Source organism: Arachis hypogaea, chromosome 15 (genome assembly GCF_003086295.3).
Source record: "Arachis hypogaea cultivar Tifrunner chromosome 15, arahy.Tifrunner.gnm2.J5K5, whole genome shotgun sequence".
Taxonomy (NCBI): domain Eukaryota; kingdom Viridiplantae; phylum Streptophyta; class Magnoliopsida; order Fabales; family Fabaceae; genus Arachis; species Arachis hypogaea.
The window spans coordinates 139,392,084-139,415,404 of NC_092050.1; the positions used below are offsets into that span (position 1 = coordinate 139,392,084).

The 23,321-nt window shown below is 29.6% G+C and overlaps 2 protein-coding genes across 2 annotated transcripts; one reads left to right on the forward strand and one right to left on the reverse strand.

The window, feature by feature from the left end:
• The first annotated feature begins 639 nt into the window (after window positions 1-639).
• LOC112750889 (dihydropyrimidine dehydrogenase (NADP(+)), chloroplastic) lies at window positions 640-5,376 on the forward strand. Its single transcript, XM_025799808.3, has 7 exons — window positions 640-1,206; window positions 3,285-3,548; window positions 3,634-3,804; window positions 4,036-4,148; window positions 4,238-4,424; window positions 4,534-4,643; window positions 5,000-5,376. Exons 1-7 carry the CDS (start codon window positions 922-924, stop codon window positions 5,154-5,156), a joined length of 1,287 nt encoding a protein of 428 aa, XP_025655593.1. The 5' UTR covers window positions 640-921; the 3' UTR covers window positions 5,157-5,376.
• A 3,886-nt stretch (window positions 5,377-9,262) lies between these two features.
• On the reverse strand, window positions 9,263-14,571 carry LOC112747191 (homeobox protein knotted-1-like 1). The gene is made up of 3 exons (XM_025795176.2): window positions 14,280-14,571; window positions 13,190-13,297; window positions 9,263-9,576 (listed from the first exon to the last, which is right to left on the reverse strand). The coding sequence occupies exons 1-3, from the start codon at window positions 14,520-14,522 to the stop codon at window positions 9,379-9,381; spliced, it is 549 nt and encodes a 182-aa protein (XP_025650961.1). The 5' UTR covers window positions 14,523-14,571; the 3' UTR covers window positions 9,263-9,378.
• Between the last annotated feature and the right edge of the window lie 8,750 nt (window positions 14,572-23,321).

Consider the following 23,321-nt stretch of genomic DNA (forward strand, 5'->3'; position numbering starts at 1 on the left):
ATATTTAATATATTTCATCAATGTATATTATATAAAATATATTTAAATTAAATCTGAATTTAAATATTGATATTTAAATTAAATTCAAATTTTAATATTTATATTTTATTTAAATTTATTTTATTTAAATATTTATAAAAAATATAAAATATATTTAAATTCAAACTTAGATATATAATTTAATTCAAAAAATATTTAATTTATATCTAAATTCAAATTATAAATATATATTTAAATTCAGAATATATTTAATTTTAAATTATAAATATGTATTTTTATATATTTGAATTTTATTCAAATTCATATTTAAATATTTAATTAAAAGCGAAATATATTTAAAGTCGGATTTAAATATATGTTTAAATTTGAAATATATTTAAATTCAAATTTAAATTTATAATTAAAGCCAAAGTAAATTTAAATTCAAATTTATTAATTAAAACCAAAGTAAACTTATTAAATTCAAATTTAAATTTATAAATCTAACCGAGATATATTTAATGTCAAATTTAAATATATATCTAAATTCGAAATATATTTAAATTGAAATTTAAATATATAATTATAGCTGAAATATATTTAAATATCTATTTAAATTTGAATTTTTTAAAATATAAATTTAAATTCACGATTATATTTATTCGACATTGCCCTTTCACATGCAGCTCCAACCTCACTCCAGCAAATTTCGTATTTTTCTTTTCCTATTCAAACTTATCCGATGCAATCAACCAAAACAATGCTAAACTAATACGCAAATATTGCATATAATTCCACGTTCTTTCGTTACGTTTGCCCCCACCACACTGAATATTATAATCTATAAACTCAGATTCGAAGATTCACTTCATTCTCTGAGTTATTCCCTTTCGTCTCCTACTTCTTCTTCTTCATCTTCAAGTTTTGATTTTTCATCCAAAAATGGCGTCTTTGAGCTTGACCCAGATCAGAACCGGGAATTCAGCATCTGGGTTTTCGTTGAATTGTCGTGGAAAGGTTCAAGCACGTCCCTGCAGAGTTGGGTTTAGGGTATCTGCCTCTGAGAATGGTAATAATAAGGCTTCATCAGAGCCTGATCTTAGTGTCACTGTTAATGGGTTGAAGATGGCAAACCCTTTTGTTATTGGATCAGGTCCACCAGGGACCAATTACACTGTTATGAAAAAGGCCTTTGATGAAGGATGGGGTGCTGTGATTGCCAAAACTGTAAGTTTCTTTTCATTAGTATCTATAGGAGAGAATTTGTGTTTATGAGCTTATATAGTGACACTATGATGCATGAAAATTTGGTGGTGTTTGCTAAAATTTAATGCTGAAAAGGAGTAGCGTTTGGACTTTTTATTGTCTGTTCTGTGAAACATAGATGACAATTGTTGACGATACTTTAATATGGAAAGTTATATCCTTCTTGAACACTTTATGCTTTGTTGTTCAGCTATAATTGGATTTTGTTTTTGGTTCGGAGTTTATTTTGTATTTGTGTTTGTATTATTTTGAACCTATGTTGTCCTATTACTAGCAAGTTATATGCTTTAAGATTATGCTTTTTTAGATGCTTTTAAATATTTTAGCCTTGGATTTTTCTTGCTAGATCATCAATCTCACCTAGTTGACTCGAGTCTTTATGAATATTTAGGTTTCGTCCTGCTTGCGAAAGAATAAGGTTTAGATCAGTAATTGAAACTGTTGCTGAGAACACAAAATTAAAAATTTCATGAAAGATGACTGGGGAAGAAAACAAAAAATCTTGAAAGGATCACATAAGATGAATGTTGACAATTATGACACATTGCAAGTTATATGTTTCTATCATTTAGATACATGATGATGCATGGATTATATAGAGTAGCCGAAATAAAAAAGTATTATTCTTAAAAATTGTGCTTTATTGGTTGTTTGTGAGTTGGTGTTTTGGAGGGAAAGGGAAGGAAAAGCATGTAGTGTTAATATTTTTAATTTTTACACTACAAACCCTTCCCCTTTCCTCCAAATTCCAAACTCGCATAAAGTCCCTCAGGGTAAATTCTTTTGCTTTCTGGTGAAAGAAATAAGCAGATCCAAACCAGTCAACTAGCTACTCTGTTTTCTCTTTGGCTTGAAGAGATAAGGTACTTTCTTCTCAGTAGTAATGTTAATCATCGATTCTGATGGGTGATAAAATTAGTTGATCATCCTAAGCCTTCAAAATGTGGATGAATATCTAATACCATTACAACCTTTTGTTTTCAAATGGTTCATAGTTCCATAAGTTTTACTGGGCAGTGTAGATCGCCAGTAGTGTTTTCTCTATTTTTTCATAACATCTTGATCCCCACTTTAAGTTTTGTTTTCTATGCTTCTGAACCATGAAACTTACATGAAAAGTAAATGTTTTGTTCAAGGAAAGTTGAAGAATTAAGTGATAGGGAATTCATAATGATATAGTGCCAAAAAAGAAACAACTGATGAGTGCCTAGTTAAGTGGTTACTGATGAGAGCCTAATGAAAATTGACTGCTGGCATATTGCTTCTTGAGGATATGCTTGATGCCAAATGTCAAGAGCTATGATAGCTTTTGTGGCTGTTAGAACTGATACTCAGAATAACCCTTAGTCATAAAACGTTTAAAGTGGTATGTGAGAGGTTCTTGTTCTTCCTATTGACAATTTGAGAAGTTGTGACATTATGTATATATTGACAAAGAAGAATTTCATTAGGATGAGGAGAAGGATAATACAAGATAGAGGATAAGAGTTCCTCTATATAAAAGCAAAATAAACAAAAGTTTTATCTATAAAGCATAACTTGTCAATTTCTCAAAATGTTTGACAGGGAAAGTCCACTATACAGATCATGAGTTTTACACCAAATAGATGCCAAAGGTCTAATTCCTATCCAATAAAACTTGCTTTTCAAAACGTTTGCCATATAAATATATAATGGAGCATGCTGCATGGAGTGGAAGAAGCTTTTGAATTAGCCCTTTGGAGTAATGTTATATTTTTTGTGACATAATTGTTCTTTTTTACAAGTGGAATAGAAGAGCTATAGTTTAATCTTTATATATAATCTACTATTCAGTTAGACTGAGTTTTGAAATTCCCTGTCTTCATACATTCATCTGTATGCTGTACCACGTCACTTGTCAAAATTTGCCTGTACATTGAAATTTTCAATTCTTTCCATGATAATTTTTGCTGTCTGCTTTTGGAAGCAAAATTTTCTTCTTGTCAATCTACATATAACCGATTAAGGGTATTCTTATTGAAAGATTACTGTTGGAATTGATATTATTTCCTTGCTAGGTATCACTTGATGCAGCAAAAGTCATAAATGTAACTCCTCGATATGCCCGACTAAGGGCAGGTGCAAATGGCTCGGCCTTAGGACAAATTATTGGGTGGGAGAACATAGAACTCATCAGTGATAGGCCACTTGAAACGATGTTGAAAGAATTCAAGCAACTAAAAGAAGAATACCCGGATAGAATTCTCATTGCTTCAATCATGGAGGAGTACAACAAAGTTGCTTGGGAGGAGCTTATTGATAGGGTTGAGCAAACTGGAGTTGTGAGTTTTGTTTCTTGGATGATTTGTGAAACCGAGTACTTTTTATTCTTATTGAAAATACCTGACCTCTTTGATGTTCTTTTAGGATGCAATTGAAGTAAATTTCTCCTGTCCTCATGGAATGCCGGAACGCAAAATGGGTGCGGCTGTTGGACAAGATTGTGCTCTTCTGGAAGAGGTTTGTGGATGGATAAATTCGAAAGCTACGGTTCCTGTTTGGGCCAAGATGACTCCCAACATAACTGATATTTCTCAGGTTGATTTCATATCTTGTCCTGTCCTTTTATACTCTACGCATATCATGCTGTTTTTAAGAATTAAGTGAGAACTTCTTCAAAATTTGTAATTTTCATAAAATATTGAGTTTACATTTGAATTGTCTTGGTAAACTTCATTAAATCAATCTTACTTAACAAGTGATACATAATATTTATTGATCTTTCATGATTATCATATTGGTAATTTTTGGGGATTCTTTTGCTTATAGCCAGCCAGAGTTGCCCTTCAATCAGGATGCAAGGGAGTAGCTGCCATAAATACAATCATGAGTGTCATGGGAATCAATCTAAATACATTACGTCCCGAGCCTTGTGTTGAGGGGTTTGTAATCTCATTCATACCAACTTCGCATTTCTTCTGTTATTTTTCGATCATCTTAAATATATGATTTATCTAAATAATGTTATCAGGTACTCTACTCCTGGGGGATACTCAGCAAAGGCAGTCCATCCAATAGCACTTGGGAAGGTCATGAGTATCGCGAAAATGATGAAGTCAGAATTTGATATGGACAAGTATTCACTTTCAGGCATTGGAGGTGTCGAGACGGGTGGTGACGCTGCAGAGTTCATTCTTCTTGGGGCAAACACTGTTCAGGTATGATTGATGAACGCCGATTAGGCCTTATCAAGTTTCTCCTTATCAGATTGAAAACCTTGTTCAATTAATTTATGACAAAAACTAAGCAGATCTTTTCAAACTATAGGTGTGCACTGGTGTTATGATGCATGGCTATGGTCTTGTGAAGAAACTATGTGATGAACTTAAAGACTTCATGAGAAAGCACAACTTCACATCAATTGAAGATTTCAGAGGGTAATAGAACTTAAAATTGGCCAAATACGTTTTTAGTCCCTATAAAATCGTAATTTCTTTTCTAGTCCCTGCAAAATTCACAAGATGATTAGTCTTAGTTCCTGTTAAATGCTGACGTGATAGACAGAAATTCAACCCTTGCATGTCGCATTTCATCTACCACGTCAACATTTATCAGAGACAAACTAACGACAAGGACCGGGGATTAAAAGAGGAAATCACATTCTAAGGGACAAAAACCTTATTAACAGAAACTGATCTGGTTTCAACTTTCCAGTAGATTGAAATACAAAGATGGAAGAAAAGCATTCTGATATTTTCCTTTTCTTTTTTGTTTACTGGGACGAAAATTGCAGGGCTTCTCTTCAGTACTTCACTACTCACACTGATTTGGTCCAAAGGCAGCAAGAAGCAATAAGGCAGAGGAAAGCCATAAAGAAAGGGTTGCAATCTGATAAAGATTGGACAGGTGATGGTTTTGTTAAAGAATCTGAAAGCATGGTTTCCAACTGAAATCGTCTTCATCAATCAAACAAGTGAAAAATGCAAAGCCTTTCTTTGCATGATTATATATATATGTTCATGAAAATTTGGGTAACATGGAAATGAAACACATAAGGCTCTTAGTTTTAGGGTCAGGAACTAATGGAAGTCAATTTTAATTTTACTTTCTTTGGTGCACTTGAGAAAATGTGACGTTGTTTAAACTTGAAAGTATTTTAATTCTTTTAGGGTGTTCTTCAGTTGTTAAACTACCAAATTTCTTTAAGTCTTTAAACCGTTTTTGCCATCATTAGTTGTGTGTTCAAGTTATAATTAAACATGACCAGAAAGTGGACTATATCTGCTGGCAAACTATAAAGAAAAATATAACTAAAATTAAGGTGATATTTTTTTTATTATTTGGCAACAATTTTTTATTTGATCACAAGCTTCAAAAATATAGCACAAGCTAATTAATAGTAATTAAACACTAGAAATAGGTTTCCTCGAATCGTTGAGATATCTATCCTTTCATAATATATATAGAGGATGTAAAAATAGTTAGTGTACACTTTTTTATATATATAATCCAATTTCTTTTCCTTTTATTTTCAGGGCTTGAAGCAAAGGTCCCTTAGTTAAATTATAAACAATTTTCATTTGAACTAATTCTATTTTTATTAATTTTACACGTTTAATAAATAAAATATTAGCTAATATATATAATATAGGAAGAATATTCAGTATGTCACCACGATGGAATCACTGAAGAAAAATCAAAAGCTTATAGAAAAGGCAAGCCATAGAACATTTGAAAATGACAAGTTATAAAGAAAAAGTGCGAACTCACGAGCCTTTAGCATCGATAGCTTATCGTAAAAAAATAAAGTCAGATACAATCTTTTTTCCCTCCTAAGATAATACACTTAAAATCATACAGTCAAACGTTGTAAGATTGCTGGGCCATATGGTTGGACTTTGGTCTTTTGCTTCATAGATCTCCTAAGCTTAAACTCAAAACTAACCTTTTTTTTAATGATCTTACCAAAATTCGATTCTCCCACCAAGAAGAAAAAGGTGAAGTGTTTAATGATTCATCAAGTATCTTATGGATGAACTTCTTTACATGTACCTGATTTTTTCTGAATATCTATAGTAGTTATAAAGTTTTTATTATTGGCCTGTTTGTTTTTGCATGTGTATGATGGGTAGGGGTGGCAAGCGGGGACCGCTCCGCCAGAAGCCCGCCCTTTGGCGGGCTGGTCCGCCCTGCCCCGCCTAGTGAGGCGGTCCCAAAATCCCACTCCGCCCCGCCTAATGGCGGGCTGGCGGGCCGGCGGGCTAAACCCGCTAAATATCTTCTTTTTTTTTTAACTATTAAATAATATATATAAAAGCATAAAAAATTTTTTTCTATTTTTTACTTTTAACTATTATAATTTCTAAAAGTATAAACAAATTATAATTTTTATATTCACAAATATTAAAGTCTTTGTAATTATAAATATCTAATAAACATAATTATAAACCAAGTTTTCATCCAAAACATAATTATAAATATTGTTCCCAAAGCAAAATAAACATAATCCAAAACATAATTATAAATAGTCTCTAAAACAAAATAAACATAATCCAAAACACTCAATTTTCATCTTTATTCTCTTGTAAGTTGGGTTGGGGGATGTTGGGTTTTGGCAAAAAAAATTGTAAAAATACCCCTTGATAAAAAAATACTAAGCCCGGCGGGGAAGCCCGCCCCGCCAAAGCCCGCGGTTTAAACGGTGCGGGTTAGGCGGACTTTTGCTATTTGGCGGTCCTAATTTACCAGCTCAGCCCGCCTTTTTTGGCGGGTTACGCGGTCCGGACCGGCGGATTTAGGCCCATTTGCCACCCCTAATGATGGGTAAAGTAAAGGAAATCATATATGTTTTTATATGTTGTTAAGGTGTATTTATTATTATTATTATTATTATCTTAGGGTTGCTATGAGTTATTTACACTTTATTGAGTTATCGCCAGCATATCGGATACATTTCGAACACGGCACTCATTCGCATTCAATAAGTGTGTCTTTCATAATTAACCATATTTAATAAAACATTAAAAAAAAATTGACACACTTAAACACTTAAATACCATCACAAGTAAGTGTATTTAACTTATATTTTTTAGACGAGTTTAAAAATTAAATTATATATACTATTATTTATTAAAATATAAATTATTTTAAATATTTTATATAATTAAAAAATATTAATTTATATTTAATATTAATAAAATAATAAGATATTATTATAATTTATCTAATAAATATTTTGTATTTTATATATATTGTATACCACATCTTATAAAAACGTAAAATTAATATATCTAAATATTTCATATTGTATATATCATGTTCATTGTACGTTTGAGTATGCCTACTTCATATTATCAAGGACTCTTATACATGGAGCACAAATATATAATGGAAATTACAAAGAAATCCTTATTCATTGCCAGTATACTATTTCCCTAATATATTTTGTATATGGATTAGGTTAATATCTATTATTTAATCTAAGAACCTTTTTATTTGTATAATATATATGACCCATCACCATCACATCATATAAATATTGTCATCATTCTCAAAATAATGTTTTCCCTCAAACATTGTACATTATTTTCGTAAGAAAATAGCTCATAATCTACAGAAAAAAAAAAAAAAAAACTAAAACAGTTAATGATATATTAGAGTGATATGAAATAATCTTGTCTTCAAAAGATGAACTTCTTAAATTATAGTTTTTGAAATATTTGTTTCATTATTATTTAGTGAAAATATTGGGGTTTTACATTATTATATATTTACTGACAAATATTTAACTTATACTGTTTTAAAAGCAAACACAAGCACTTATTTCACTCTCATTAGTATATATATATTAAAAGCTAATTATGAACATTATTTTTGCCATTTAAATCTAAAAATAAATAACAACATATTGGTGAAGATTTGTTAATAAGAAAATGGAAAATTTTTTTTTAATCCAAAACCAAATTTCACAATAAGAAACCTTTAATATACCAGTGTAAAAAATTAGAACTGTTAAAGAAACCAATAATAATAAAAGAAAAGAAAGAAATTAAACAGTTCCCCTAAGGAATATATATATATGTTAAAGTGTAAATTTTTTGTCCTTGAAATTTGTCAAAAATTTTAAAAATATTTTTAAAACTTTTGTTTCAGTTTTGTTCTAAAATTTTTTATTCATATCAAATATATCCCGACAACTAAATTTTTTAAAAAATTAGGATTAATTCAATAATAATGAATGATAAATATATTTGATTTGCTTGTATTAAAGGTTATTTTGTAAAATTATTCTTGAATTGGTCATAATTTTTTTTAAAAAATAATTGTTAGGAGTAAATTTGATGCAAATAAAAAAATTATAGGATAAAATTAAAACAAAATAAAATTTTAGAATATTTTAAAAATTTTTAGCAAATTCAAAGACAAAAAATACATTTTACCCTATATTAAATTAAGAAACAAATTTTTTTCAACCAATATTATTAACTTTTTAAAGTTATTTTATTTATTTTAAATTCTAAATACTAAATTATAAATTTTTAATCTTAAATTTTAAATTATAAATCTAAGCTTTAAATTTTGCTAATATTTATTCACTAAAAATTTGGTTTTTATATTCTTTCTAAATAATAATTTAGTGTGAAACCGTTGGGGCATGATGAGAAGGAGAAAAGATATTTATATATACTTTATAGTCATATCCAATATATATAAGGAAAAAGTCTAGGGACAGCAATTTTATTAAATTCTGGTCAATATGTAACCAGCAAAAAAAAATGAATAATTTCACACCGTTGGATAAAATCTCACACCATTAAAAACATTATTAATAGCTATTTGATAGCTACAAATCACAAAAATTACTGCCCCTAACACTCCTCATATATAAGTGCATACTATACTACCTATGGTATCTTAAAAACTATTACTAAAATTCAAATAATTATTTTAATTTAAAAAATAAAAAATATTATCAAAATAAAAAAAATATGGCTTTAAGTTTAATAACACTAGTCACTATAACTACTATATATATGTATATAACGTTAACGAGGGATTTGAAAATTTAGAATAATAATTGAAAGCATAAATTAATTAATAGCGAAGATTTAGAAATATTACAGTGGTGGCACACGCACAAGCCTGAGAAATTAATTAAAGTTATAAACATGTCTAGATATTAGGGTTTCTTCTGAACTTGCAGTCACTACTTGAAGAAGCACCAGAAGCTTCAGAAGGAGGAGGCATGGCGGTGGCCTTGGTGGTGAGCTCCCTGAGTTGTGAATGCATGTTGTTTATGAAAGCCATTGACTTCTGTTGCGGTTCCTCCATTGCTTCTTTCAGCTTCCCAAGTGCCATGCAATATGCTTCCTGTATGTGCATTTTTTTTTAATTATAAATAAATAATCACAAATGAAAAAAAGTTTGCTACGATTGAATTATTATTATCATTAGAGAAAAAAGTTTACTACTATACTACTGTATTGATACTTGATAGACACTAAAATGCATATTGATTTATTTATTTTTATTTATTAATTAAAAATAGAATTAATTGAGATGATACATGATTTATATCTTAGTTAAGAGATTTTGGGTTAAGTCTTAAAAATAATAACTTTTTTATGAATTATATATAATGAAAAATATTTAAAAAAAAAAGATATTAATCTTTTTATATTTCTATTTTATATAGTATAGAAGTATATATTATTATAATTTGTGTAACCATTAAGACTAATTGTGTCTGGCTTTTGATAGGAGTGAAGGAAATTGTTGAAAATGAAATTGAAGAAAATATCACAATTATTGTTACCCAATATTAATATCTATTGGGCTAGTGTGAAAGGAAGTAATACATATTGTTGGAATCAAACCGAAGAAGCAGAAAAATATGTGGAACTTAAGTTTATATATAATTTTTATTATAAATAATATATTTTAAAAAATTAAACTGTTATATAAAAATATATAAATAATTATATTTCTAATACAAATGTTACTACTTTTCAAATTCTTTTATTTTAGTTAAGTTTTTAAATCATGAAAGATACACGAGCATACGAATTTAAATATTAAAATTTAATAATTATGAATCATTTTTAACCCCTAAACAATTTTTTGTCCTCTTGCAGAAGATTTATGAATACACTTGTCACTTAAAAAAAGAATATAACAACAGAAATAGTTCTGCATTTTGTCCAATAGACAAGTGTATGATTTCATATATATATATAATTTTGATGTATTGTTAGTGTAAAATAATTTTACACGTGTATCTAATTACGTAATGCCACATCAGTAAAAATAACTACTTTTTATATTGACAGTGTGAATGATCATCTAAAAGAACATATGTAATTGCATGACTGTGTAAAATATTTTATACTGTCAGTGTATCAAAATTAAATTCTATATATATATTAAGAAATAATTTATCTTCTTAAACATTTTTTCTAAAAACAAAATAATCTATTCTTTTTAATAATTTTGAGATATTAGGCGTATTTACTTGTTGTATTTCATTTAGTATTTAAAAAGACTTTTATCAGGGTGATGACAGATCCAATATATCATTACTCAAGGGTAACATGATGATTACAATCACACATGCTATGTAATTATTAACAACTTGGTTTCTCCTTTAAAATGTTTAAATAATAAAACAAAAAGAAGGCAAAAGGTTTCTTAGAAATGATGTTGATTTGTAAAGCATATATATTAGTATAGTATAGTATATAGAATAATAGAATATAATATGCTACCATCATTGCAATTAACTTTTTCTAATATATTGTTGGCAAAATAAAGATTAAAAAAACAAAAGAGGGATAGCTGAAATTATTAACAAGTCACTACAAAAACTCAGAAATGAGAATCAACACTGCCTCCCCCAATTATTTATTCTGGAGCTTAGTTTCTTTAAATAATTGTTTAAAGTTTCCATAAGTAGCTCAGGTGATGGTGGGTCTGATAAGTCTCCTAGAATTGTGCAATTTCAATTGATGGTGCAGCAGTCCATTAAAAATTCTACAAACATAGGGATACTAATCATGTCAAAAAAAAAAAAAAAAGTATTTTTCCAAATTCATGTGTCATAGATAATGATAGAAGCACTTTTCTGAATATGTCACCCTTTAATTAGAATATCTTGAATGATTAATTAGCAATTTATCAATTAGTTTGCTGAGATATTTTGCTATATATATAGACCTAGAAATTTTGTCCTTTTGGAGATAAACAAAAAAAACCCTAATTATATAAGCATTAAACTTAGTATAATTATAATATAGAAATATAGAGAATTAATTTTTAAGTAGTTAATATTAGTTAATATTATATTATAATTTTTTTAACCTTTATTTTTGTAGAATTTAATATTAAAGTTAGAATTTAGAGTATAAAATTTAATATTTAAAATTTAAAATAAAAATTAACCAAAAAGGATTCATTCTTCAGTTAAATTCTTATAATATTTATCTCTTATAATATTTATCAAAATAATATTAAATAACTAATTTTTTGGCTAATATTAATTAATTTTTTAAATTATTTTATTTTTAATTTAAACCCTAAATTATAAACTCATTAATTCTAAATTATAAATCTAAATCTTAAAATTGACTAATATTAACTAGCTAAAAATTGATTCTTTACACTTTTTTTATTCATCACTATAGCTAGGAAGAGAACTTACCATTATCATAGCATAAATTATATTCTAATTAAGAATATAAGTTTTAGTAATATTTTTTAATAAAAATATTATTTATACACTAAAATCAACTATTATATATTTTTTGTATAGATACATATTGAATTTAATTTATTTTTAATATATATTTTATATTTTAATATATATTCTTTATTAATAACTAATTTTAATATGCAACTAGTATGGTTAAACTTTTAATTGGAAGCTTAAAGTAAATGCTAAATTTTAGTAAAAGATTAAGGTTAGAATTTAGAATATAAAATTTAAGTTTTAAAATTTAAAAATTAAAATAAAAAATTAACTAATATTAACCAAAAAAATTCACTCTTTAGTTAAATTATTATAATATTTATCGGAATAATATTAAATAACTATTTTTTGGGTAATATTAATTTTTAAATTATTTATTTTATATTTAGACCCTAAATTATAAACTCTTTAATCTTAAATTTTAAATTATAAATATAAACCTTAAAATTAACTAATATTAACTAATTAAAAATTGATTTTTTATATTTTTTTTTATTCATCACTATAGCTAGAAGAAAAATTACTATTATCATAGCATTAATTGTATGCTAAGAATATAAGTCTTAGTAATAATTTTTAACAAAAATATTATTTGTATACTAAAATTAATTATTATATATTTTTAATATATATTTTATATTTTAATAAATATTTTTTATTAATAACTAATTTTTATAACTAATTTAATGTACATTTAATATAATTAAAGTTTTAATTGGTGGCTTAAAGTAAATGCTAAATTTTAGTAAAAGATATATATAGGAACTGGAAAGTGGAAACTACTACTACTAGCTAGCACAAACACAGAGACAGATTGGAAAAATGTCAGTGTCATATGGAATTGGAACAAAAAACTATGCATATACAAATATATACATTTTTCCTCAGTGTATAGTCTCTTTTCAGGGGCAGGAATTAGCATATGCTTTAGGCCAACCATGAAAGTATCCATCAATGGAATAGAGAGAAAGAAAAATTGTTTTTCCCCAAACCATGTTTGGTCATATATATTTTATTTGACCGATGACTTTTCAGTAGTTAACATGACCCATCATTCATTCTTCACAAAGATAGTATGTTATGTACTACCCCATCACTCCTTCTTAAAGCATTTTTCATTCATTGGAGTTTGTGTAAAAATAAATAATAATGTATTGCTTGTTTCACTGTTTTTGTGTTTGTGTGTGTGAAAAAAGGGAGAGATAAAATGGTAATGGAAGAATTGTTATTGTTAGTTACCATGAAGATATCAAGCTCTGATTGGCTGAACATGTTCAAGTTTTGTTGCTTCATTGCTTGCATTGGATCTATCTTCAGCTGTCTGTCCAAGTTCGATATGTCACCAACCTGAAACAAAAAAGACATAAAAAAATAGAATTAATATATATATATCACATCATACATGGATAAAATATTCATGCTTAGACTGGATTAGATTAAATTCTATTGTTGAATGTGCATTTGTGAATTATATATAATACAAGTGGGTTGGTGATGATAAATAAAGAATTTAATTTCATGAGTAAAAATTAAATAACCTCATTCTTTATTAGAAAGAGTTCATGTTGATCAAATTAGGTGAATGTGGTTTTCTTTGGTTTCTGTTACTGCCATATCTCCAATAAATGAGGTTTTGTTTGTTCTAAATTGAATAACGAAAATAGTTAGACACACAAAAAATTAGTTATTATATATTTATATAAATATATATTATTTAACCTATTTTTAGTTTGTATTTTATATTTTAATGTATATTGTACATTGGTAATTAATTTGGTATATAATTTTCGATATTCACTTACATGATTGTTTATAGTTTATAAATGGTGTTTGGATCCTCAAATTTACTCAACTCATAAGCAGAACTTAGTTTATACAATTGAAACACCCAAAGTGAGATGGGTTTTCTGCATATATATAATTAAATCTCTTCTCCCCTCACTACATATATATCTCTTTCCTATTATTGGTTATTATATATAGAATTCAAACTAGAATAGGATACTATATATATATAGTTTCAGCATGCAAGTTGAAGATGATATGAAGTCTCTCTCTCTCTTTTTATTAGGGGAATAATAACAAAGAGGAAATCCAACTTGAAAAGTGATGAAGCTCCAAACATCATGGGAAAGATTTGGTCCATTAATTAGTTACATTCACATTATGTGAACAAATATCTATAATTAATTAATATAGACATAAATTATAAACTAAAATCACACTTTGATTTTATATATAATTCATAAATTAATGTATATTCACGGGTTGAAGGTCAAAGTATATGTACTGTAGAAGATTAAATAAAGGGGAGAGAGAGAGAGAGAACCTTCAAACACTCCAAGTGAGCTTCAACCAAGAGTCCATAGAGAGGGTGATTAGAGATTCTTCTCTTGAGGATCTCATTATTTTTTTCATCATCTTGATCTTCCTCTTCTTCTTCTTCATAACATGCTTCTTCTTGATCTTGTTCCTGTTCATGTTCCTCTTCAAATTGAAATTGTTCTTGTTGATGTTGTTGTTGGTAGTTCTGGCTATTATTATTAACACTATTCCTCTTATTAGATTCCATGACTATTTTTGAGGGGATGAGAACAAACCTTTGATATACCACTTATACAAAAAAGTAACCACATATATACTACTAGTACTAGCTACTACCCCTATCATTACTAGCTTACTATTGCTATAATATATTATATACTATCGGATATATTATATGTTTTGTAAAAAAGTGTTTTATACATATTTTTATTAGTTTTTAAATTAATTTTTTTTAAATTAAAATTTTTTAAGAATAAAGTATATTTTTTTGTCTCTTAAATTTGTTAAAAATATTCATAAATTTTATTTTATTTTAATTTTAATTTGTTCTTAAAGTTTTCTTATTTGCAACAAATATATTCTTGACAGCTAAATTTATAGAAAGTTTAAGACTAATTCAATAATAATATATGATAATTATGCCTAATTTGTATATATTAAAGATTATTCTTGTAAAATTGTTGCTAAATTGATTTTAAATTTGTTGAAAAATTAACCACTAAAAATATATTTGATGTAAATAAAATTTTTTTAGGATAAATTAAAGTTTTTTGTAAATTAATTTTAAAAATTATGGAAACAAGATATTTATAACATACACTGTAAGCTTTTTTTTTTTTTTTCTTGTCCAATCTTATAGTATTTAATTTAAAGAATTTATTATGATACAGGGGAGACAGATATACAAATACATGTGCGTGTGAGAGAGAAAGAGAGAAAAGAAGTACTAAATAAATAGATGAGATAGATAGATATATTGAAGGATGATGAGGTCAGTGAGATTGAGATGCTCCCACTTTTGGAAGTAAATGAAGTGAATGACTCTTGCATGCATACGTGTTAACAAGCAACAGGAATCAGTCAGAAATAAAACTCAAAAGACCTTTATATTCATTATTTTATTTTCAAATTAAAACATATACATGTATATTAATTTGTGAAATTTTATAATTTGCAGAGATGTAATATATGTATTCATATGAATTTTAGTTATATGGATTAGCTAGTGTATTAATAGGTACATCAATTCATATTTTTATTTATTGAGCATGTGTAGTAATAACAAATGTAAGATTAATCAAAATTATAAATTTACATCTCAACTAAAAAATTTTGAATTTAGATTTTTTAAAAAGTAAAAAAAAAGGGGGTACGTATAAACAATAACAATTTATTATTAGCCAATATTATATTTAATATTTAGGGTAATCAATTTGTGATGGATATTTGTAGAGTTTGACCTAATATTTAATTAAATCTTTATACCTTGAATATTATTAAACTTCTTACATTGAAAATTTGTGTGATCAAGTAGTTTTTTTCTTTTTTAATTAAAAATAGGAGACTCGAACTCGCAACCTCTTAATTGAGTATAGAGAGACTATGTCATTTAAGCTATAACTCATTGGCTTTTTGCGATCAAGTAGTTGCCACGGATCTTTAATTTGTTTTAATTGAATAACTGATTAGGTTTGACTTTACAAAGTTAGATAATTAGGATTATTGACTTATATAAGAGTTTAAACATATATTGTAATTTAACTACAATTGTTATTCCCTTTTTATACAAGTTGATTATGAGATGATTTAAGGATGAATTAAAAAGAAAAGAACATTGAAGAATGTGTGTGGGGTGAGGGCTTTTTGGTTCATCTGTATGGTTGTCTTTTAGCAGTGATGAAAGCAACAGTTCAAAGTTTTCTCGAGCAATGGGGTGTGTCTTTGTTATTAGTACACTGCTCCTTACATCTTACAAAATACATGCCCAGTTCCCTGTCTTTATTTATCTCTCTAAACACGAAACAGACAAAACCCAAACTGTTCACTTTCGTTGCTTCTTCCTTATCACTTTGCCCCTTCATTTCTGTTTCCGTTACTGTTCTGTGGTCCTCCAACAACAGGACAAGTGTTTCCTATAAATATACAAATCGACAATACTCTCTCTAAACTACTATATGCTCCATCTCTTCTATTTCCACCTTTCTAATTACTTTTACGCTTTAATTACTCTTTATATTTTTATAGTTTTATCAAATTTTTAATTAAATTTTTATATATTTTTTTAGTTAAATCTCTATATATTCTGTCTTAGATTTTTTATTTTCAAGTCAAAAACGTTAAAATTAATAAAATGTTTTTTTTTTAAATATACATGCAGTCAAAAATCTAATTAGATTTGTAATTGTAAATATCTTTAATTTGTGAAAAAATATTCGGTTAATTCTAATATTTTTTTTATACTAAAAAAGACCTAATTATAAAATTAAAAGCAATGTGAAGACTCAATTAAAAAAAAAGTATAAAAACCTAATTACGAATTTAATAAAACTATTAAGATTAACAAAATAATTAAATCAATTTTTATTTCATTTAAATCTAAGGTTTCAATTAAAGATATGGCTAGATAATAAACATTCAAAACGTTTTTCACAAAAAATATATATTTGATGAATTTCCTTTAATTTGTTGTATTGGGAGAAAATATGTATTTTGTGAACATGTAAATGCATGTTTTAGTTAGTTTTATAATTAAATGTGGAGCATCACTCATCTATATAAAATAATTTTAGAGGTTGATAAATTAGATCTATAAAAGTGGTTCAAGAACATGAAAAATAGCATAATAGAATGCTGTTGACCGAAGTAATCTTGGGACACAAGCAAACTATAGAAGAAAAAAAAAAAACTTTGTATTACTTGTTTATGTACAATACTAATTGACGGTGAGAATTATAATTCATGTGTGTATCAAATTTTACACAATACCTGCTTATATACATACTAAGATGTCAACAACTTAGGAACATGAAAGAATGTGAACCATATGTAATTGACCCTTGGAGACATATCATGGACAAATAACATGAAATCAATTTCAAAATGTGTGCTAAAGCTATGTATAACTAGACTGGTAGCTAACAAGATAGTTCCCTAATTATTATAAAATATGGTAGGTGCTAAAGGTGATGAGACAATTCTGATTTTCTCGAAAAACTTTTGAATCTATACCATCTCTAATTTAATCTTTATCAAATATTTATATTTAGCGATTATAATTTAAATGATATAGTCTTTTTATATTCATTATTTAAAAGGTTGCGAATTTAAGTCTTACTCCTAATTTAAAAAAATATATATTTATATTTAATTTTTGTAGACAATCTATTCGCAATTTATTATTTTCTACTACTTTAAAAGATAGAATTCCTATATATATAAAATAACCACTCATGGATCATCGATCATCAGATTAGTCTAGTTTGCATCTGCAAAAATAGAAATACAAAAATTAAAATATTTATATGTTGAATCCCATGATTAGCCATACCTAAGAAATAGCATAGAATTTTGTTGACAGTCCTCCAGTAGTGGTGTAGTAGTTTATGCATGAATTGGCAAGTTTATGATGTGTAAGAGTGACATATGGAAGTGTACCAATAATAGAAAAATATAAAAGGTTTTCGAAAAGATGAATGCCCTATGAGGTTAATTTGAGTGAAAATAACATAGTATCGGAATAGGCATAGGATTAGATTTGTCCATTATTGTCTTTCTTAAGAGATCATATGAAAGTCACTCGAGGACATATGCAAATATTTACTTTTATTACAAACTTGAGTTCAACTATCTATTCATCCATTATCTTTTTAATTTAGAAATCTCATATTTTTTTGAGAATATGATCCGAATGATATTTCTAGGTTTTAAAAACTAACCCTCAATCTATGCATTAACATTTAAGGTTTTGTTAAATCCATTTAATTTTCTATATTACATATATAAGAACAAAGAAAAAATATCTTACAATTACATATTAAAACACATTCATAAAGGAGACATTTTCATATCTTTATAAAATATATTTTATTTTTATTTCTAACAAATAGATACTTTCGCATTTCACCTTCTATTGGGTTTACTGTTCGCGTTATCGATCCGCGTTTCACACTTATTCATCAAAACGCGTTTACAAAAGAAAAAATATCTATTTTCCTCTTGAATTAATATAAAATTTTACATTCTACTCTTTATTTTGATAGATTTTCGTTAAAGAGACAATGAGATATCTTTACAATGTCTACAATGAGCTAGTTATTTAACTTAATATAAGTTAAAATTGAACATCAACCCACCTTTTACCCTAATTTCACAAACCCCTTCAGTTTTATTTTAATTATAACCATCTAATCCATATTTCAAATTTTCTCCAATCCTTTAATTGTGAACCGACGGCAACCTTCCCATCCAACTCTTGCGACCTCCCCTGACCATCCCACCGCAACGGCGCCGAGTGACCCTGCACCTCCATCAACGACCAGACCCACACTGCTCACCCTCCAGCGCATGCCTCTTCCGTCGCCGGTAGCAGCCAGTTCGGTCGCCCCTTGCTTTCCGTCGCAGTTCTCGCGTGGGCTTCGTCGGAGGGCCTCATCGTCGACTGAGTTGCACATTGCAAGAGCCTAGGTCACGGCTCGCCTCAGCGCCAGTACCGAGACCGCTGAGTGCGCCCCTTGCGTCCTGCATCCTCCGTCCAAACACCTTCTGTCGACCTCATTGCTATTACAGCCCCCAAACACCTTCTGTCGTCGACTATTTACAGGAGGTTAGTAGGTTGATTTCTTAATGTGATGATAACTGTTTCTGTTGCTACTAGTTGTACATGCAATGAATCTTGCTGAGGTGTTTGATTGTTCATAGTGAAGAACTCCATTGTCGCAATTTCACTGAATCGGAACGTGTAGAATAAGTTATTGTTGTAGATGGTTGCAATTGATTTAATCTTAGCGCAGGAAGATTTTCAAAAGTTTGGTTTAAATAGCATAGTAATTTTCGCTCGCTGTGTAGACCTTTGCATGCAACGTCGCGTAAATTAGTTTACCATTGTCATTGTTTAGTTGGCACTACTCGGATGGTTACTTTAGCATGTTCTCGGATGGTTGGTTTCTATTACAGGGACTGATATTTGGTTTTACTAAGTTTTTAGCTTGTTTGAAGCAAGTGCTATCTGACGCGTTTCTTGTTTTTAATTAACTGAGCTTAGTATCTGATTCATTCTAAAAATTCGTTGAAGTAATGTAAACGTATTTGTGATCCTCAAGTCGAGCTATGTACTCAATAAGTGAATCAATTACATATAAGTTTGCTTTTCTCTTTGGTGGGAATTCAATATATCCATGTTTCCTTAATATTAGATGTGTTGTTGCTTTTGTCTTGGCTGATAATTGATTTTAAACATGATGTGTTACCGTACAAATGGCATGGTTAGTTTAATCAGCATTTGGATGATTGGTTTTCATCATAGTGACTCATATGGAGATTTTACTATATTGATAGCTTATTTGAATCATGTGATATTTGAGGGGTGTTATTTTTTAAGTAAGCAAATGTGTATATGGTCCCTAAAGCGGGCTCCAGACTCGAATATTAATTCATGAATTGACATGAAACAGATGATTACTTTAATATATATCTAGATGGTTGATTTTCACTGTAGATTTTGCTGTTTGGGTGTGCCAGGTTATTGCGTTGTTTGAATCTAATTTATGTTGCTGCTTGTTTTGTTTATAATTGGTTCAGTCAGTCTCTGAGACCCCTAAGATACTTGCTTAAGGCATCCTTTGTCTACATGGGCCTTATCTTATCTTGCAAACTCGTGACTTCTTCATGGAAAACAGAAAGGTTGGACTGTTGCAGGATTTTATATTTGCTTATAGTTGCTGGGTTTTATGTTTGGTTACATGTTGTTACTATAGTAGTGCTCTACAATGGCCTGAATGTTGATGGTAACATGTTACAACTGTGGTCCTCCCTTTAATCAATCAATTGTTTTTTAAGAAATTGGTTGTGACTTTTATGTGAGTTTATGATGTTCTCGTTTTTTGATGGTTGATTTAGTTGAGCTTTTTTGTTTAGAAACATATTCAATCTTGCAATTGTGAACCGGTGTTCAGTGTTTAGTTTGTGCGTGAGTTGTTTATTGATTGTTTTCGGTTTTTTCTACTGACATTGCATAGGTTCAAAAGTACCAGTTAGAATGCTTATAAAGTTATAATGTCATGTTATTATAATGCGCTGTACAGGGTTGTAAACTGAACAAAATCTTACATTGGATTGCGAATGACCTATTGCGTTATTAACTATTTACCGTGTTCCAACCGACCAAAATTCTACAGTCCATACAAAAATCAGATGGGTAAAAAGGTAACACACTGTTTACGGCATGAAACAAACGTCGTTATAATTTGTTCTTACGTGATTTTGTTTTCTTTGTTCGAAAGAAACTAGTCGAGACACATTGCTCACCTTGCTACATGAGCAATTTATTTTCCCACTTGGAACAACATAACGAGAACGCAAAGTTGGCTGAGATTGAGGCTATCGGATTTGATTTCCTTAGGCGGGTACCATACTGGCATGTGAAGTAAAGCATCATGCTTCAACTTGCAAGGGCCTATGATGCGGATTCGAAGACACTGAGGGTGGATGTAGGGGACATCCGCATTACCGTCGAGCTGATCGGCAAGGTACTGGGCATACCTTCTGAAAGTCAGTAGCAATTCTGTATTTATGGACAGTTATTGTGCATTTTTCTGGGTTTTTCTATGCAATAAGTGATTGACTATCCCAACATGTTTCATTAATGTAGGGGACAACATCCCAGAACTGAATAAGAAAGATACATCCTATGTTGCAATTAAGAGACAATTCCAGAAGAAAACAACAACACAACAGCGAAACTTTGTCTATGGCTATCCAATGTATACCGAAAAACAACGGATGACTTTTAGACAACACTTTATCCTAGTGGTGTTAAAAATGTTTCTTTGCCCAACAAGTCAATAGACTATCTCCCCATGGCACATCCCACCGATTCTGGATGTCTAAAACCCCAAAAGATTCAATTGGCCATATAAGATATTGAAGTGGTTGCAAGAGGCAATAAAAAAATTTCAAACTAAGAACCATGAAACATGCGGCAGATGCATGTTCGTCTTGCTGGTAATGCAAATAGTTTACATAATTTTTTCCTGCATGTATGACTTCTGTTTTAATTCTTAACCTGTGAACTACTGTTATCCAAGTTTTGTACTTTCAGCACCTGAAGCATGGTCCGTTAGATGCATGTCAAGCACCGGTGACATGGGTTCCTACATAGGTCGTTGATGAACTTGATAACAAGGCTGACAATATTATCTCTCAAGTACAATTCGTAACGATTTCATGTTTAGACTGAACTTGAATACAAACAGTATCTGTGATGTGAATGACGTAGTCAATGGTTTTCATGGTTTAAGTTGATTTCTGCTATCTACTTTGTCCCATATTGAAAACATAGGGATGCATCATGGACAAGTTAAGTATGGGTAAAAAACCTAAGGAAGGAGAAAGAAGCAAAGAATATAACGAACAAGTAAGGCGTATATGTCCACAACCAGTTTTCACAAAAGAATACAGAAAGCGGTCACGAAAAACCGCCACACCACCCAAGGTACCTTGAGTTGGTGAAAGATAGAGTTTCATTGCTTTGATTAGGGTTAATAATTTGTTATTTCATTCTTCTTTGTAGGCTTGGCAACGTGAAGTGATATTCATGTAATTGTTATTACTCCATTCATTCCAGCAGTTTGGCAAGGACAGGGATGGAAATAAACGGCTCTGCAAGGACTCAGAATAAGCGCCATATACCCGAAGCAGGACGAAACTTCCGCAAAGAGACATAGATGAGCAAAAAGTGATCTCTATTCATTAAAACTACGTAGTATGTATGCGACTGGGTTGAATACATACCATGCAAATGACCATCTAAGGACTATAGCCGCAACGGTTGTAGTCATACATAGTATTCCTCTCCAACATGATAAAGTGTTTTATGTTTTTGTTTTTCATAGTTTGCTGTTTTGCTTATGTTTATTGCCCCGTTTAATGTGTACACCACAGAAATGCAGGCCTGGTACAAGGAGAAAGTTTCCCATTGGCAGAAGCTGATCCTGTAGAGGTAACAAAACAACACGTTTAGTAGAGACTGTCCCAAAGAGCAAGGGGACACCTTGGATTGCCCCCGACTCTGATCATGAAGATAATGAGCCACTTGCCAAAAGAAGGAGACGACTATTCCAACAAGAGGGTCCGCCACAGGATGGCTACCCAGCAGAAGCCGAGGTCAATCTTGAACATGAAGGGGCTCATGAAGATCACTATGGCCACAAGGAAGCAGCTCCATGTACGCTGTCTTCGGCACTTGTCTAGCTTACCGAGTACGATTTTGACAGAGAAGTTGTGTGTGGATGTTGACTCGGTTTTTTTTTCCATGGCGTGATTAGAGGTTCTAGCAAGCATAACCGGTTGTTTTAGCTAACGTCAGATTACATTCGTTGCAGTGAATTTGATGTCTCCCTCATGCAGTGTTCGGAATTCGAACAAGTGTTGGCAACTGTTGAACAAGGGCGAAACACAAGGCCCATAAGCATGGAGCCCCTTCAAACAATGATGCTAAAGAAGTCATGCTACCATACACTGAGTCCAGGAAGACCCAGCTTCTCACTCGGGTTGACTCAGCTTGAGAAGACACCAACCCCGTCCCCGACCGCTTCAACTCATCTGAGACTTAAAAATATAAAGAAGGGCGAGCATCAAGAGAAATAAATCAAAGGATGGATACTAAACTCATTCTTGGACAAAGAGTAACCTTTGGTAGCCTACGAAGGTCAGGAGCATCTAGTATTGCGAAGGAAGGACCTATGAATGCTGAACGCCCGTAGCTGGGTCAACAACACGGTATGTATCTAAACTGAATCATGCTTTTTAATTCACTACATTGTTACCACTC